General features: G+C 50.7%; 1 protein-coding gene across 1 annotated transcript; it reads left to right on the top strand.

Annotated features, from left to right (window-relative positions):
• Window positions 1-14,291: 14,291 nt before the first annotated feature.
• On the top strand, window positions 14,292-14,939 carry NEUROG3 (neurogenin 3). Its single transcript, XM_055424283.2, has one exon. The coding sequence runs from the start codon at window positions 14,292-14,294 to the stop codon at window positions 14,937-14,939; it is 648 nt and encodes a 215-aa protein (XP_055280258.1).
• The last annotated feature ends 924 nt before the right edge of the window (window positions 14,940-15,863 follow it).

Here is a 15,863-nt window from a genome sequence, read left to right as displayed (position 1 = left end):
AGGTACTTAGTGTACAGTTTTTCTAACAGGACCTTGACTGATTCATCTGGTAGAAGAATAGTCAACAAACTTTTTTGTAAAGGGCCAGTTAGTAAATATTTTAGGTGCTGTGGGCCATAAATCTCTGTTGTGACTACTGAACTCTGCTGTTGTAGAACCTAAAATCAATGAGCATAGCTATGCTTCAACAAAACTTTATTTAGAAAAGCAGGTGGCTTACTGTAGTTTGCTAGCCCTTATGTCAAACCAAGAGTTCAATCAGGAAGCAAATTCTTAAACAGTCTACATCATGCAGATGGTTCTGTGTGATGGGATTCAGTCTCTAACTTTGGGCAAGTCATAGTCTGCTCTTGAACTTTGGGCTCATTTATAAGATGAGGTGGTTGAGCTATGAAAAGATTATCCTTATGATCCCTTCTAACTGTAGAAGTTCAGTGGTTCTGTTACTATCTCCAAAACACTAAATCTGCAAAGCAATGTCTCAAGTCAGCTTCCCCAGGAAGCAGGCTCTGAGACGGAGATTACCATGCAAGGAGTCTGCATGAGAGTTCTCTTAGAACCAACGCCTATGGAGGGGAAAGGAAGAAAACAAGATTGGAAAGAGGGTGACATTGGACTAAGATATGTTCTTAACAAAGGTCTCATTCCATCCAACAAAGTACTAAAGCTGGGATGGTCCTTAAGATTTTCCCAAGTTGGGGTAGGTACTGGGGATGGCTGTCCATATCCTACTTTGACCAGTCATCAGATGCAGGCTGCTGCAAGACAGGAACATGACGTTAGCTATGGCAACTATATTAACCTGGGGCAGTCTTTGAAGAGGGCTGACAGACAAAGGCACTCCTGGTATCTAGAAGAGCAAGCTCTTTGTTGCTGAAGAGCAATCTGGATGAAGCACCACTGCAGCATTCACTACAACCCACCCCCTCATGCTGCTCAGATCCCAGATTAATTTCTTTGTATAAATTCTGAGGGCAACTTCTCTAGAATTACATAAAGTTTTCATTTACTAGGGGAAAACTCAGAAAATGAAGGCTATGTATCTGATCTGGGGTTGCTATATATCTGATTCCAGGCAACAACTGATATAACTTTGTAACAATATTGCTGTCAAACAATAACTGTGATGTATCTGACCCCAGGCTACAACTGATAGCACATAATCTCCCACCTTTCTATCCATTCTAGATTTCCTTCTGCCATAGATAGCATCTCTGCTGGGCTCAGTGGTTTACCTGATGGCATGACTTGTTCCTCATCCCTGAGAGGTCTGAGCCCTTATTAACATGCCCTACTTGGGCTGTGGGACGACAGAGAATGAGATGGCTGGATGGCATCACCGACTCGATGGACATGGGTTTGGGTGAACTCCGGGAGTTGGTGATGGACAGGGAGGCCTGGCATGCTGTGATTCATGGGGTCGCAGAGAGTCAGACACGACTGAGCCACTGAACTGAACTTGGGCTATGGCTACTACACTTGTCCACTACCACCAAGATTCGTCCAAGTGTATCATCCAGATAGACTCCCTGCCTCCACTTGTAATAACAATCTACATCATTCTGGGGGTTGAAATAAATTACTTCTGCCAAAATGACGACTCATCTTCCTGCTTCAAGGAAGTTGATATGCCAGGGCTGCAAACTAAATTTGTAGTTCCATGCACTCGTGTTCTATCTCCTATTGGAGCACTGTCCCTTTGTGTTCATAGGGTCTGCATACTCCAAATGGTGGGGCCAGGAAGCTAGCTTCCCCAGGAGTCATTGAGTGTGACAGAAAGTGGGGCTACTGCTGCTTCTGCTTTCTCAACTCCTGGACTCATGTTTCTACCCTGTTGGGTCCACAGCACCATAGAGTGATGATTCAGAATGGACACTACGTCTGCCAGAGGAGCCATACAGATGGCCAGCTGACACATGAAAAGATGCTCAGCATCACTCACTTCACTTCAGTCGCTCAGTCACGTCCAGCTCTTTGTGACCCCAGGGGCTGCAGCACTCCAGTCTTCCCCGTCCATCACCAACTCCTTGAGCTTGCTCAAGCTCAACATCACTAATAATCAGGAAAATGCAAATCAAAACCACAGAGAGATATCACCCCACTTCTGTCAGAATGGCTATCAAAAAAACAACAAATAGCCAATGTTGGTGAGGATGTGAAGAAAAGGGAACCCTCATGCCCTGTTGGTACAGATGGTAAATTGGTGCAACCATTACAGAAAACAGTACAGAGGTTCTTCAAAAAATAAAAAATCAAACTGACATATGATCCAGCAATTTCACTTTTGGGTATTTATCCAAAGAAAACAAAACCACTAAGTCAATAAGACAAATGCACACCAGTATTCACTGTAGCATTATTTACAATAGCCAAGATATGGAAGCAACCTAAATGTCTGCTAATAGATGAATGGATCAAGAATATATAAATACAGATGTAGATATACATATATACATACATACATACATACATACACAATGGAATATAATTTGGCCATAAAAAATGAAAATTTTCAATTTGTAATAGTGTGGATGGATAAAGGTTATTATGCTAAGTGAAATAAGTCAGACAGAAAGACAAGCATCTCACTTATATGAGGAACCTAAAAAAATTAAGGTTCATAGACGCAGACAATAAATGGGTGGTTTCCAGAGGCGAGGGGGATAGAAAGGGATGAAATAGGTAAAGGGGATTAAAATGTTAAAACCTCCAGTTACAAAATAAATAAGCCACAGGAATATCATATACAACATAAGGAATGTGGTCAGTAATACTGTAATAATTTTGTATAGAGGCAGGTGGTTACTAGACTTACTGTGGTGATCACTTCATAATGTACGCAAATGTCAAATCACTGTGTAGCGTACCTGAAACTAACACAATGTACATCAACTATATTTCAACAAGCAAACAAAACTGTATACTATGTTCTGGAGGATGGTATTCTATCCTTGATGGCTCAGTGGTGCCTTCAGGAGACCATTCCAACACTCTGTTAGTCCATCAGCTTCTCAAAGGTGCCACATGTGAAATAACCAGTGGATGCCATGATCCTGTGTCCAATCCCTCACCTTCTTTTCTATGACATAAGCCCCTCGATCATACACAAAGAAACATGGGTATCCTAAGACAGAAGATTTATGTTGGTGCTGGAATGCCAGGAAAGACCTCTGGAAAAGTAGAAACAACCTTTTCTCCTAAGACATGGCTCTGAAAATGCTGCATATTTTAATATTTCAGAACATCACCCTTTGCCTTCTCTTAGTCTTTTTCTCTTGTCCTTTGTCTCTAGACTTTCTCTAATGTCCTCATGGCATATCCCAGGGTGTGAAATATGGACCATCAAAGATTGGCTCAGGACCCAGGAACTAGCACCCAGTAACCCTCAATAAAGTATTGCCCTTGCTATGAGCTGGGCACTGTTTTAAGTGCTAGACATCTATTATCTCATTTAAAACCAGAACAGTCTTGGATGTGAGCACTATTATTGCATCCATTTTTAGATAAAATAATCAATGTCAGAGAAATTAAGTAATTAGTCCAACATTACAAAGAGACTCAGACCCATCCATAGCATGGATTCAAACCTACCTAGCTTCAGAGTCTACTTCAGAGTCTGTTCTTGATCGCTGTCAATACCTCCTCTTCATAGATAAGTGAGCAGTCTACAGAGAGCTGTCTACAGTTCCACAGAGCTGGAGTTAGAACCTGGAGCCCAGTACTCTTCTCCCCAGCTTTGGCTCCTGTACCTTTGCTGCAGTGACCTCATCAAATGCTTATAAGTTAGTCATCTGTGGCCTTACCCCAACTCTGGCTTTGTATCAATAGCACCTGGAGGACTTGCTAAATTTTCAGACTTCTGGGCTACCAGAAGGCCTGATTTGGTGTAGTAAGCACAGAAAGGTTCTGTAATTCCTAATCTAGGTGCCTGCTATCTCACCACTGGACTCTGAGCTCTGGACACAAGAACTGGATTTATTCCTAGTGCTGACCACAGTGCTTGGCCCACTTTAGATTTCAGTATATATATGCTAAATGACTTAAAGACCATCATTTTGTTTCACCAGAACTTTATTCAAGTTCTTTATTCACACAAAGAGATTTTGTGACTTGCCCAAAATTTCTCAGCAACCTTCAGACAGCTAATTCTTAATGTTTGGGTAACTGGGCCAAGTCTCCTTGGTGACCTGATGAAACTCTGAATCTGCCCAGAAGGATGCGTGCATACACAGAACATTGCCTACCAACTTCTGGGTTTCACGATCCTTGGGAGCCCCTAGCCTGGGGGGGAATGGGCACTACATTAAGGATCTCTGCTGCAGCCCAAAGAGGAAAAGTTTGTCTTTTCCAATAACTAAGTGTGATGAAGACTGTTGTTAATAGATTTCCAACTTCCAACTAGGCATACAGTCAAACAGATTTCAGACAACATTTCCCAACCTCCCTTGCAGCTTCACAGAGCCTTGGGATTAAGCACTAGCTGATCAAAACTGAAACAGAAGTAATATGCACAGCTTCTAGGCTGTGTCCTTAAACGGAACATGTGCCTCCCCTTCTCTGCTTTCATCACCTCCACAGCCTTGGCTCCACCACCTGTATCAGAGTTTTACAACAGCAGTATGATCAGCCTCTTCCACTCCTTCCATATTCTGTCAACCTTCGGCTCCTTCGGCTGCTGCCCGGATGTCTAGGTCTCACATAATGTTCACCTGTCTGAGCCCCTCAAGTTGGTCTCTAATGGAGACCTACCATTTACAGCATCCCTGCTAAATTCTCATCATGACACAGCCCCTGTCCTCAGGAAGCTCATCCTCTACTTCAGGAGACACAGGACAAGGACCTCCACACACTGGGCAGAGAAGGACGGGTCCCAAATGAGAGCAGCACCGAGCAAGGAGGGCTCTGGGACTCGATCATGGAACAGTGGCAAGTGACCTGGGTTCTGATGCGCCCACACTTGCAGTGTGACCTTGGACAAGACACATTTCCTTCTGAGCTTCAGTTCCCAATCATGTGTCACCTTAGTGCTTGGGACCACATAGTAGAGAAGGTCTTTCTCAGCCTAACCCTCTAGTTCTTGATATTTCTCAGAACACCTAGCACATCATGGGTTTGTGCTGCTGTTCTGCAATTCTTCAGGATGGACCTGGTATTGCTTCCAATCCACCCAGGTTAAGAACTATAGTAATAAATTCCACCCATGATCTTGAAAGGCTCCTGTGGCAAGTGACTCCCCAAGTGTGTTCTACAAAACTGAACAGTCACAGTGGTGAAGCCATGGGGTTGGATAGGGTCTCCTGGGATCATCCAGTCCATTCCCCTGCCTCTAAGCAGATTGCATAATCATTTTAGGCCAGAGAAAGGGAGGTCTTTACAGAGAGGATTCTACCTCATCTGAAGAGGATTCTCGCCTTGTTTATCTACTAGGGAAGACATAGCCTAAACATAACCTAACTTAGGTCATAAATAACCTAAATCCCTGTTTGTTTTTTCAATTCAAACTACTTCTCCTAAGTCTAACCTCAGTGATTATGGGGAACAGCTGGCCACTACCCTCCCATAATGGCCTTTCATAACATTATGGGACAAAGGTAAGGTTGTGCCCAATTGACCCAGGCCATCTTGGTGTCTGGGCAGTTGCATTGACAGGAATTTGATTTGAAGTTTCCTGTGTAGACTCGAAGCTCTGCATAGGAGTCTCCCTTCTATACTTACATCTGCAAAGTGCACCCACCTTCCAAATAGGGTCACATGCCAGGGACCTCCAAGCCCACTATGGTTTCTGCTGGACAAGAGTGAACGCACTTACCACCAGCTCATCGATCAGCCTGCCCCCCCTTCCTTGATAGTTGTTCTGCAAAAGCCTAACTGGGTGGGTTTAAAACCAGCTCATAAGTGGGATCCATAGTGGAAGGGAGAGCCAGGATGGATGAGATACAGCCTTGGGGTCAGAAGACCTAGATTCTTACTCGGAGTCCACAGTACAAACTGGGTGCCCTTGGGTGAGTCACATCAGCTCTCTAAAGCCTCAGTTTCTTCCTACATAGATTGGGACTAAGATCTCTGGCCATGTGGCCTCACTGGTATGCTGAGCAATAATAATGGTGATAAAGTGCCCATCAAATGTAAACCTGTGTCATAACTGCTGATGATACTGCTAATCAAGTTGCTTAACACAGCAGGCTTCAAAGCTGCTTAACACAGCAGGCTTCAGAGTGATTTGCCTGAACAGGGGAGCATGAGGAGAATCACAGAATGTCTAGATATAGGTATTTTTATTTCTTGGATGCAAATTTCTTTGAAGGTATGTTTACAGTTACAGTACAGTACAGTTCAGTCGCTCAATCGTGTCCGACTCTTTGCGACCCCATGAATCACAGCACGTCAGGCCTCCCTGTCCATCACCAACTCCCGGAGTTCACTCAAACTCATGTCCATCAAGTTGGTGATGCCATCCAGCCATCTCATTCTCTGTCATCCCCGTCTCCTCCCGCCCCCAATCCCTCCCAGCATCAATCCTGGGTGTTCATTGGAAGGACTGATGCTGAGACTGAAACTCCAATACTTTGGCCACCTCATGCGACGAGTTGACTCACTGGAAGGTATGTTTAATAACATACATATTACATTGTATTCATAAAGACTGAGCACGCACTATGTGCTAATGTTGATCACTTTACATGAATCCAATCATTTAAGCCCAATGATGTAGGTACTCTCTTGTTATGCCCATTTTATAGGTGTGGAAATGCAGGTGGCTCCCAGAGGCTGAGTCAACTCGCCAAAGGTACACAGCTACTAGGTGCAGAAATCCAAAATGGAACACAGAGTGTCTGGCTCAAATCACATTTTCTTTTCCACTGCTTGTACTGAAAGTACAGAAAGACATCTATCATTTATAATAAATCGTGTTGGCATATGCTTCATATTGTACATAATATGTGAAGAATTATAAGTAGCTAACGTATTTTGAAGTGTGTGCCTAAAATAATTTTCTGACAGTGCCATGTTATAAAAAAAAAAAAAAACAATTGGGGCCCATCTGCTTTATGGTCTAAACAAGGGGGAATATGAAGCTTATTACCTTCTCAGCAGGGCTGGGGCTGCAGTCAGGCTAAGTGAGGTGCCTAGGGCACACAAATTAAGAAGGCCTGCACTCTCAAGATCCTGCAAGCCTGGTCCCACCTCCACGGTGCTGCTGGGGAGCAAAGGGAGGCTCCTGGAAGCCACAGGAAGAAAAAGACAAGAGAGAAAGGAAAGCTTGCCTTCTGTATTGTTCCCAAGCCCTTCAATTCCTGTGTCCCCAATCCCCAGGCTGAGACCTGCCCACCTCCAAAGGGCTCCATGGGATGGCAGAATGAAGTCCCTGGAACCTGAGCAGTGGGCAGGGGCCAGGAGGGTGACTAAATGAAGGATCCCTACCAGCTGGCTGGAGGGGACATGGGGAAGAGAAGTTCCAGACTCTATGACCTTGAGCTTCAGGAGCAAAACAGGGACAAGAAAAATCCCTTCCTGGCACCCCAGCAGGTTGAGTGAGAAGGTAATCTGCTGCTTTCAAGGTTCTATACAGACACAAATGTTATCAAGTAGTTCGTGAAAACTGCACTGTATTACATTCTGTTGCTTCTCCATGGAGTTAATCTAGAATTAATCCTTGACCCTCCCACCTTCTACCCTATCCCTTTACCAGGCTGCCTTCCCGACCTGACATCTGAAGGAGGGGTGAGTATCTCATCCATGGTGACCTAAAGAAGTGATGTGCCCTCATCCCTACCTCACAGCAATTCTGACACCCTAAGATTCCCACTGCTTAGACAGAATCCCCACAGGGCTGGGGTGGGTGGGTAGGGGAACAGACAGACCAGCAGGCAGAGGGCTCCCCTGCCAACACAAGCCCTGGCTTCTACAAAGGACACGTTTCCTTCTACCAGAGGAAACGACCTGCTGCCGTGGGCCAGGGAATATCAGAAATGTCAGAACCACACACAGTCAAACAAAAAAAAGCACAGAAAATAAGGACAATTTGTGAAAGACTGAGGGCGGCGATCTCTATCTTTCAAAAGGAGCAGAGTTCATCCAAGCTCACAATGAGGGTGGGTTGTTGCTGTTGTTCAGTCCCTAAGTCATGTCCGGCTCTTTGCGACTCCATGAACTGCAGCATGCCAGGCTTCCCTGTCCTTCACTATCTCCCAGAGTTTGCTCAAAACTCATGTCCATTGAGCCCATGAGGGTGGGAGGAGAATGTTTTTCTCCAAAAACAGGCCTGGGGAGGTTAAGGGGCTTAAGAGCCATACACCCACCACCCAGCTTCCCAGTTCCATCTTGGCACTGGAAGAAATGAAGGTCTGAAAGCCTGGTATCATCAGGCATGCCTGAGTGTCCTGAGACACCCAAAGGCTGCCTGTGCCCTGAGAACTGAGAAACAGAAGAACAGAGCCCCCACACCCCTCAGTACCTGTCCTTTCCCGCAGCTGTTGGGGAAAGACTTATCCACCCAGAAATTCAGATCCAGGAACCAGTGTGGGTGTGGAGGCAGGAGAGATGCACTCTCTCTGGCTTTCCATCACTCACAGCCCAAGGCCCCCTGCTATCCAAGAGTTCTAAATTTTGCAAAACTTGAAAATTACAAAGTATTTCCTCCATAACTTCTTCCTTTAATAGAGGGAACACTGTGGTCCGGGTGAAATAGTTCGCTCAGGGTGGCACAGGGCTATTGGCAGAGACAGGCCCCCTCCCCCAACCCAGTGCTCTCATCGTGCTCTGGGAGCGCGCCCCCCACGGAGGAGAGGAGCGGGCAGCAAAGGTGCCCAACGGACTCCTCCAGTTCTAGTGCGCCTCAGGTGGATGCTCACTCCCAGGAATCCCGGGAGGACGGAAGCGTCTGCACCACTCAGGAGTTTAGAAACCCAGAGGTCATGCGAGGGCCAGAGGTCCAGGCCTCAGGGCTTCTCCCCAAGGGAAGCCTTTGCGTCTGAGCTCTGCTTCCACACCTTGCACTCTCCCAGCGCCCTGCCGCGCAGTGCGTCCCCGCGCCAAGGGGCTAGCGGGAAATTAGAGGTGCCTGGAGGTGACCTCACGGCCCCCCGGCGGTTCCCGTTTCTTCCTTTCTGGGGAGGGAAAATCACACAGCCCTATTTGTTTCCCCAGCCGAGGCGGGCGCGGAGCCTGGCATATGGACATTTCGCGCTCCGCATCTGTGTCATCCGTCGCGTTTTCTGTGGATGGCTGCGTGTGTGTATATGTGTGTGTGTGTGTGTGTGTGTGTGTGTGTGAGGCCCAGGCGCTGGGAACAAACGTGCATCTGTTAAATTTGACAATAAAGTCCTGCAGCGGAGCTGCCAAGATTGGGACGGGGGGTGGGGGCAGAAGGCAAAGAGGGTGGGGGAGAGCTGGAGTTTCAAAAGGCTATGCCAAAGCGCCTGGCCCAGGTATTATGTCGGGAGAAGGTAAGGCGAGCAGCTGCTCCTTCTCTCGGGGTGTGTATGGGAGCGAGGGTGCATGCGTCCCTGTGAAGAGTACACACCGATCTGCTCAACATATGTCGCCACAAATCACAGTATCTCTCCCTCCTCCCTCCCCCCACTCCCTCCTGACCGAGGGCAAAGCAGAGAGGGGCGCTGAGAAGAGGCGCCGCTTCAACAGGTGTCTTGGTGCGCAATGCACCTTTTCACGCATTCACTGTCTCTGTCGGCGGCGGAGATAATGTAGACACTTTGTTTCCAAGCCCTGCTTGCGAGCTAAGGATGCCTGACGGGGGAGGCGGCCCTAGGCAGGGAGGGGGATCTGCAAATAAAGACCTCGGATGCTCCTGAGGTCCCAGCCCTCTCTTCTCTTTGTTTGAGGACTCCCTGGGCCGGAGCTCCCTCGTGCGCCCTGGGGGGTGGCATATGGCGCCCTCTCACCTACCCAAGAAAAAGAACTGGCTCGCCATTCAAGAGCGCACGAGGTCCCAGAGCTGGGGAGGGGGAATTTCTGGGGGAATAGCTTCTCTCCCAACCCGAACAAGGAGCCCTCCTTATCTTTCCCCACCCCACCGCCGCCATCCTCTCAGCTGGTGCAGCAGCCGTTGGGTGGGGAGCAGCGCGCAGAGCTGCACCAGCCTGCGGAAGCGCCCCAGCTCCCGGCAGATGAAATATGGGGCTGGTGAGCCCCTGGAGACCATATGCTTTCAATAAAAGAAGACAAATAGGACCGAGATAGGCCTTGCAGCCAACCTGTTATAAATGGGTGGCAATTGGGCCAATGTACACGGGGGAAGGCCCGGGGGGAGGCCTGCTCCGTGCCAAATCCATGTGTCAGCTTCTGAGACAGGTGCGCCCAGGGACCAGGGGCCAGGTCTCCCCCCTCTGGGTTTATCACGGCAAAGGTAATATTGTGCTAACTATGAGTAAACAGTCATTGTGAAAACGAGGGAGAGTTTATCAGAGGCAAACTAGTTGGGGGGTGGCTTAACAATAAAGTTGCCAGCCTTGGGAGCAGGTGACGGCTGGCTGCGGGACTCCCGCAGTAGATGTTTTCCAAAGCACTCCACTTTACAATCTCTTGTAATTATTTATTAAACGAAATCTATTTATTATTATTTTAGCAAACACTGGAGACAGGTGGGGCTTTCTTTTCGTCGTCTCCTTTTGTTTGAAGGGCTGTTTGAAGTGGCCAGTCTCGGCCTGGGCAGCTCGCTCGCCAGATTTTTGTCTTCCCCTCTTTCAGCGTCGAGGCGAAGGCGAGAGAAAGAAGCCCCCTCCTCTGGCAAGTCATTAGCTATTCAGCCTCTTGTGGCCCCCTTCCCTTCCTCCCGTTCCTCAAAGCGCCCCCAGGCACTGCTAAAATTCCCCCCCGCCGACAGGAAGGCGGCAGGGAGGACCGCTGCTTTCCTTCTTTTCCATTCTGCCCGCGGTGTCCAGGCGTCAGGCTGTCGCCTCGTTCCTGGGCCGCCTCAGCATGCAGGGGACCTAGGTCTCAGAGAGTCGAGGGGCGCGGGGTTCCCAAACGTCTTAGAGGCGGTGGTCCGCCGGGGGCTTCAGGAACAAGATCTGCTGCCGGCTGGAAGAGTCCTTTCACAAATAGCGCCAGCGCGCACTGAGTTGTCACAGCCTGCGCCTCCGCCGCCAAAAGGACAGGAATTAACTTTGGAGAGGAGACTGTGCGTCCTCTCCCGCTGAAAGGGAGGACGTGGATCCTTGATCTCTAATCCCCCAGGACTCCTCGACCTCAGGCCCCGCCCTCCTGACCAGCGGAAGAGCTGCGGAGAGTTCTCCGCACGGAAATCGCTGACCTCGGCCGCTGCGCGCTGCTCCTCGCCCAGACTGTTTTGCGCAAAGCAAAAGTGGCGGCGGTCCGCAAGCCGTGGAGAGCCCTGCCCCGGAGTGGTGCCGGGGAAGCTAGATAAGAATTCTCAGCGGGTGCCAGAATTCTCTCCCAGTCAAGAAAGTATCCAAATAACCCCAAAATCTTCCAAGCGGAAAGCCTGCCCTGCGGTCCTCGTCACTGCCCCTGAGCCGCTTGAGGCAAAACTGAGCCGAGGTGAGATCTGCCTTGGGTCATCATCTGAGAGCCACTGCGGGGTGAAAGCCCTAGCTGTGGGCTACTTTCAGGCCTCCAGGGACCCATAGGGGTGTTCTGATCCCTTATGGCCAGGGCACACTCCTCGGAGCCAGGCTGGGAAGCACACTTTGGGTTTCCTCTCTCAGTTCCTTATTTGCTGGATAGAAGTCAAGCAAGGCAGGCATAGAGGGTGAGAAAGTAGAGAGATAGAACATGACTGGACACTGGCTCCCATTGGCACTGGGAGATGGGGCCACTGTCCTTTACTCTGACCATGTCATTCTGTCTTTGACATTTTGGGATGTCTAGTTCTGCCTTGAAAAAATATCTATTTTCCCCCCAATCCAAGAGAGGCAACAAAGAGGTGCAAGGGAAAATCTAGGATTAGGAGTCTTAGGACCTGCGTTCTATGTATGTGATTCTGCTAGAACGTGCTGTGTGCTCTTGAGTAAGTCACTTCCCCTTTCTGCGCCTTAACTTTCCATCTGTAAAATGGGCTTCAGTTTCTCATTCTTATAATTAGAAGACAAATTTGGAGCACATTGTGATCCAAGGGAGGAGCAGCAGCAAAATGTGAAACCCAGGAGTCTCCACAGGGTCCCTTTGTTGGTCTGGAGCCTGGCCCCGAGCTTCAGTTCCCAGGCAACAAGCTAAGGAGCCTCTGCCAACAGCCCGCCAGCTGAGATCCTGAGGACAGTACCTTCCTCTCCACACAGTCCTGGAGCTCCCTCTCCCTGGCTCCCAAGCAGATCCACCCTCTCTCTGCCTCAGAGGTAATTCCGCCCTCCAAGCAGAGTGAGCAAGTGAGGAGAGGCTGGCTGTCATTAGGGTAGATATGCAGACTCACCTCATTCCCTCAGTTTCCCTGCAGGATCCTACCTCCTCTACCAACTTCCGGATGCTCAGCTCAGGGTATCTGGACCTGCTAGGAAGTAATGCCTTCTGGGCCTGCAGAGACTGAATCCAGACACCAGTTTTCCCATTTTCTTAGGAGCAGTGTTGAGGCCCTGCTGGTGGAGGGGTGGGGATGGGGTGCAGGAGTAACGCTGGATGGCTGAGGGCTCTGGGCCTGCAATAGGCAGATCACTAAAGGTCAGAGAGAGGCTGGGTTCACTTGAGGGTATCCTCCCCCAGGCCACACTTACCCTGAAGCAGAAGACCACAGAGTGTCCAAGGCAGGGACAAAAGGGATGAGTAGGGAAAGAAAGGAGGGATGATGTGTTCAGGCTCACTTTGGAAAGCTTTCCAGATGGCACTAACCAGAGCCGTGAAGAGTCCCTGCCCTGTGCTCACTGCCTGACCTCTACCAAGCGGACAGGACCAGGTAGTGCAGGCAGCCCCCGCCCATCTGTGATTGGACAGGAGGACTAAGAAAGAGTTGATCTGCTTCTGCAAGCACCAGCACTCCGGGGGCATTTAAAAGACACAGGGGCTTGCTGTGAACTCCTGGCCATCTCCTGACCCATTCTCATCTGAGCTCTTCCTTTGCATGCCCCACTGGATCTCTAAAGTACTGTCTGGAATTGTTTGTGGTGGAATGCCTCCTAGAGGTCCCACCATAGACATTTGCTGCCTCTGGGGCACAAAGATAATGTCTTAAGATTTCTGAGGGGGTGAGGGGATGAGGGGAGACCTTCTAAGCACCTACATCTAAGGAGTGTGGGCAGTGTCATCTCAAAGCCTGGGGGGGGGGGGTTGGCGGTGCTCAGCATCCCCAGAAGGTGAAGGTCTCTAAATGGCAAGGAAGTAGGCAGGATCTCTCTCTGTGGTCGCCCCCTGCCCCTCCCAAAATGGAGTGTCAGTGAAACACCTCCTCTGAGTATTTGCTAACCTGAGCCAAAGTCGGGGAGAGGAGAATGGCACTAGGAATTAGTGGACACTCCTCTCAACTGATAGTATACCTGGCTCCTTGTCCTTGCAGAGTGATTTGGAGCAAGCTGCCTCCTTTCTGAACCTCAGTTTCCCCTTGTATAACTCACGGGACTGACCCACCCTACTGACTTCCCAAAGCCCCCTTCAGGATACCAAGAAAAGGTCTGGACAGATGCCAAGGAAAACCAGAATGGGAGCAAAGCGATTTGAGGCCGCCAGACACGAGCTAGACAAGACCCTTCTCACTGGGCGAGGCTCTTTGAGGAACCGAGAGTTGCTGGGACAGAGCCCGCGGGGAGAGAGCAAACAGAGCGGCGTTCCCCTCCCCCGACCCCAGCCCTTTGTCCGGAATCCAGCTGTGCCCCTTGAAGGGCGGAGCGGGCTCGCGTGGCGCGGCCCCCTGGCCCGGACGCTGATTGGACGGCGGCGCGGGCAGCAGCGGGGCAGGCACACTCCTGTCCCAGGGCGCAGCAGATAAAGCGTGCCCAGGGGCACACGCCTTTCGGCTCAGAAAATCCGCAGGGTCTCGTCGCAGCTGCGCCAAGAGAGAGCAAGAGAAGCCCGGGACCCTCTTTTACACGTATCTTCTCTGGGGCCAGAGAAACTTTCGAGCGGCAGCGCCTGCTTCTCAACTGAACTTGCAGACGGAAAAGCCAGTTCAGCTCACCGTTGCTCTCACTGCCCACCACTCTCTACCCGCTTGCGCCCTAGAACAAGGTAACACCTGGAGCCACAGAGCGATGGGAGGAGGGGAAAGCGGGTCCTCTGGCCGGCAGGAGGTGGCTTTCTCTCGCATTTTCCCCCACCTGGCCCCAGGACTGGGAACTTCGCTCAGGTGACCGACCCACTCTTACCCTTACCTCTTACCCCGCCGCAGGATGGCGCCTCATCCCTCGTGTGCGCCCCCTGTCCAAGTGACCCACGAGACGGAGCAGCGCTTCCCGGGAGGCTCGGACGACGAAGTGACCTGCGTCGCATCCACTCCGCCCAGCCCCACTCGCTTGCTGGAGAACTGCGCCGAGACGGAAGGGGGCGCCTGCCGAGGGGCCTCGAGGAAGCTCCGGGCGCGGCGCGGGGGGCGCAGTCGCCCCAAAAGTGAGTTGGCTCTGAGCAAGCAGCGACGGAGCCGGCGCAAGAAGGCCAACGACCGCGAGCGCAATCGGATGCATAACCTCAACTCCGCGCTGGACGCGCTGCGCGGCGTCTTGCCCACCTTTCCGGACGACGCGAAGCTCACCAAGATCGAGACGCTGCGCTTCGCCCACAATTATATCTGGGCGCTGACGCAGACGCTGCGCATAGCGGACCACAGCCTCTACGGGCTGGAGCCGCTGGCGCCGCCCTGCGAGGAGCTGGCTAGCCCAGACGGCGGTTCCCCGGGAGACTGGGGCTCCCTCTATTCCCCGGTCTCCCAGGCGGGAAGCCTGAGCCCGGCCGCCTCGCTGGAGGACCGACCTGGGCTGCAGGCGCCTGTTTCCCCAGCCTGCCTGCACCCTGGCGCTCTGGCCTTTTCAGACTTTCTATGAAGGGGCCTGTCCGCCGCTGGGCAGTGGGTCCTGGGAGAAAGGGCAGGGGCGGAGCCTGTCGGAGATGCGCGGCAGCGGCTCTCCAAACCTACTTGTACCTCCTGCCTCTGGCTCACTGACCCCTGAGGGCCCAGGCGCCGGAGAGTGGCAGGCCGGGTTCAATCCCTTGGTCTTCTGCGCTACACCCTCTGCCGCTGCCCGCTCGAGTGCCATGCTCCGCGCATTTTAAGCCCTCTCCCCGCGGCCACTCCAAAATCTCCTACAAAAAATGATGAACGTGGTAGCACTACACAGCAGGAGGCACCCAATGTCTCCCCTCCCCTACCCTCACGGATGTCTATCTGCCTGTCTCTTAGCACTCCTCCCCCAATACTACTTCATCCAATACTTGGTCTCTCGGCGCTCGCTTTTGTTCCCCAGGTTGTCTTCTTCAAAGTTGCCTCTGACCTCCTCTAGTCCCTGTCAAGTCCCGGGGGGTTGGGCCTCTCTGCTCTGCCTTAATCCATGAAGGCGATGCTCTGCCTTCTCCTTGTGCACTTTTCCGGAGCCATTGCCCTCTCAGGGGCAGGAGGCAAGGCGACCGACTGGGGGGATCGCCTCTACCACCACCCTGCAAACTGGAGCACCCTTGTCTTAAACAAAAAAATCAGCTTGTAAATGATGTAATGTCTCTTGAAATGAATTTTTGTCTGGTAAATTATATGGCCTCTCCCCTGTTTTACGTTTGTATTTATTGATGAGATTTCACAGTGGGAAAAGTCTTTATTTTGTACATAAGATTATTTAGGGACTGGTGAATGAGATTTTGAGCCAATAAAAAACGATTCTCAAGAAGCCTGAGTAAGGTAACTTGATTGTGTGGAGGGGAGGGCCCAGCCCCTGTGCTTGGGGTTGGGGGAGGGGGCCCTGTCTAAGGAGAGGGAG

Source organism: Moschus berezovskii, chromosome 12 (assembly GCF_049115385.1).
Source record: "Moschus berezovskii isolate FMDL1 chromosome 12, NW_MosBer_1.0, whole genome shotgun sequence".
Lineage (NCBI taxonomy): Eukaryota > Metazoa > Chordata > Mammalia > Artiodactyla > Moschidae > Moschus > Moschus berezovskii.
Note: the sequence above shows the minus strand (reverse complement) of the source record. Positions and strands in the feature narration are given on the sequence as shown.

Coding starts and splice junctions, on each gene's coding strand:
- NEUROG3 (XM_055424283.2), top strand. CDS start 14,292: ATGGCGCCTCATCCCTCGTGTGCGCCCCCTGTCCAAGTGACCCACGAG.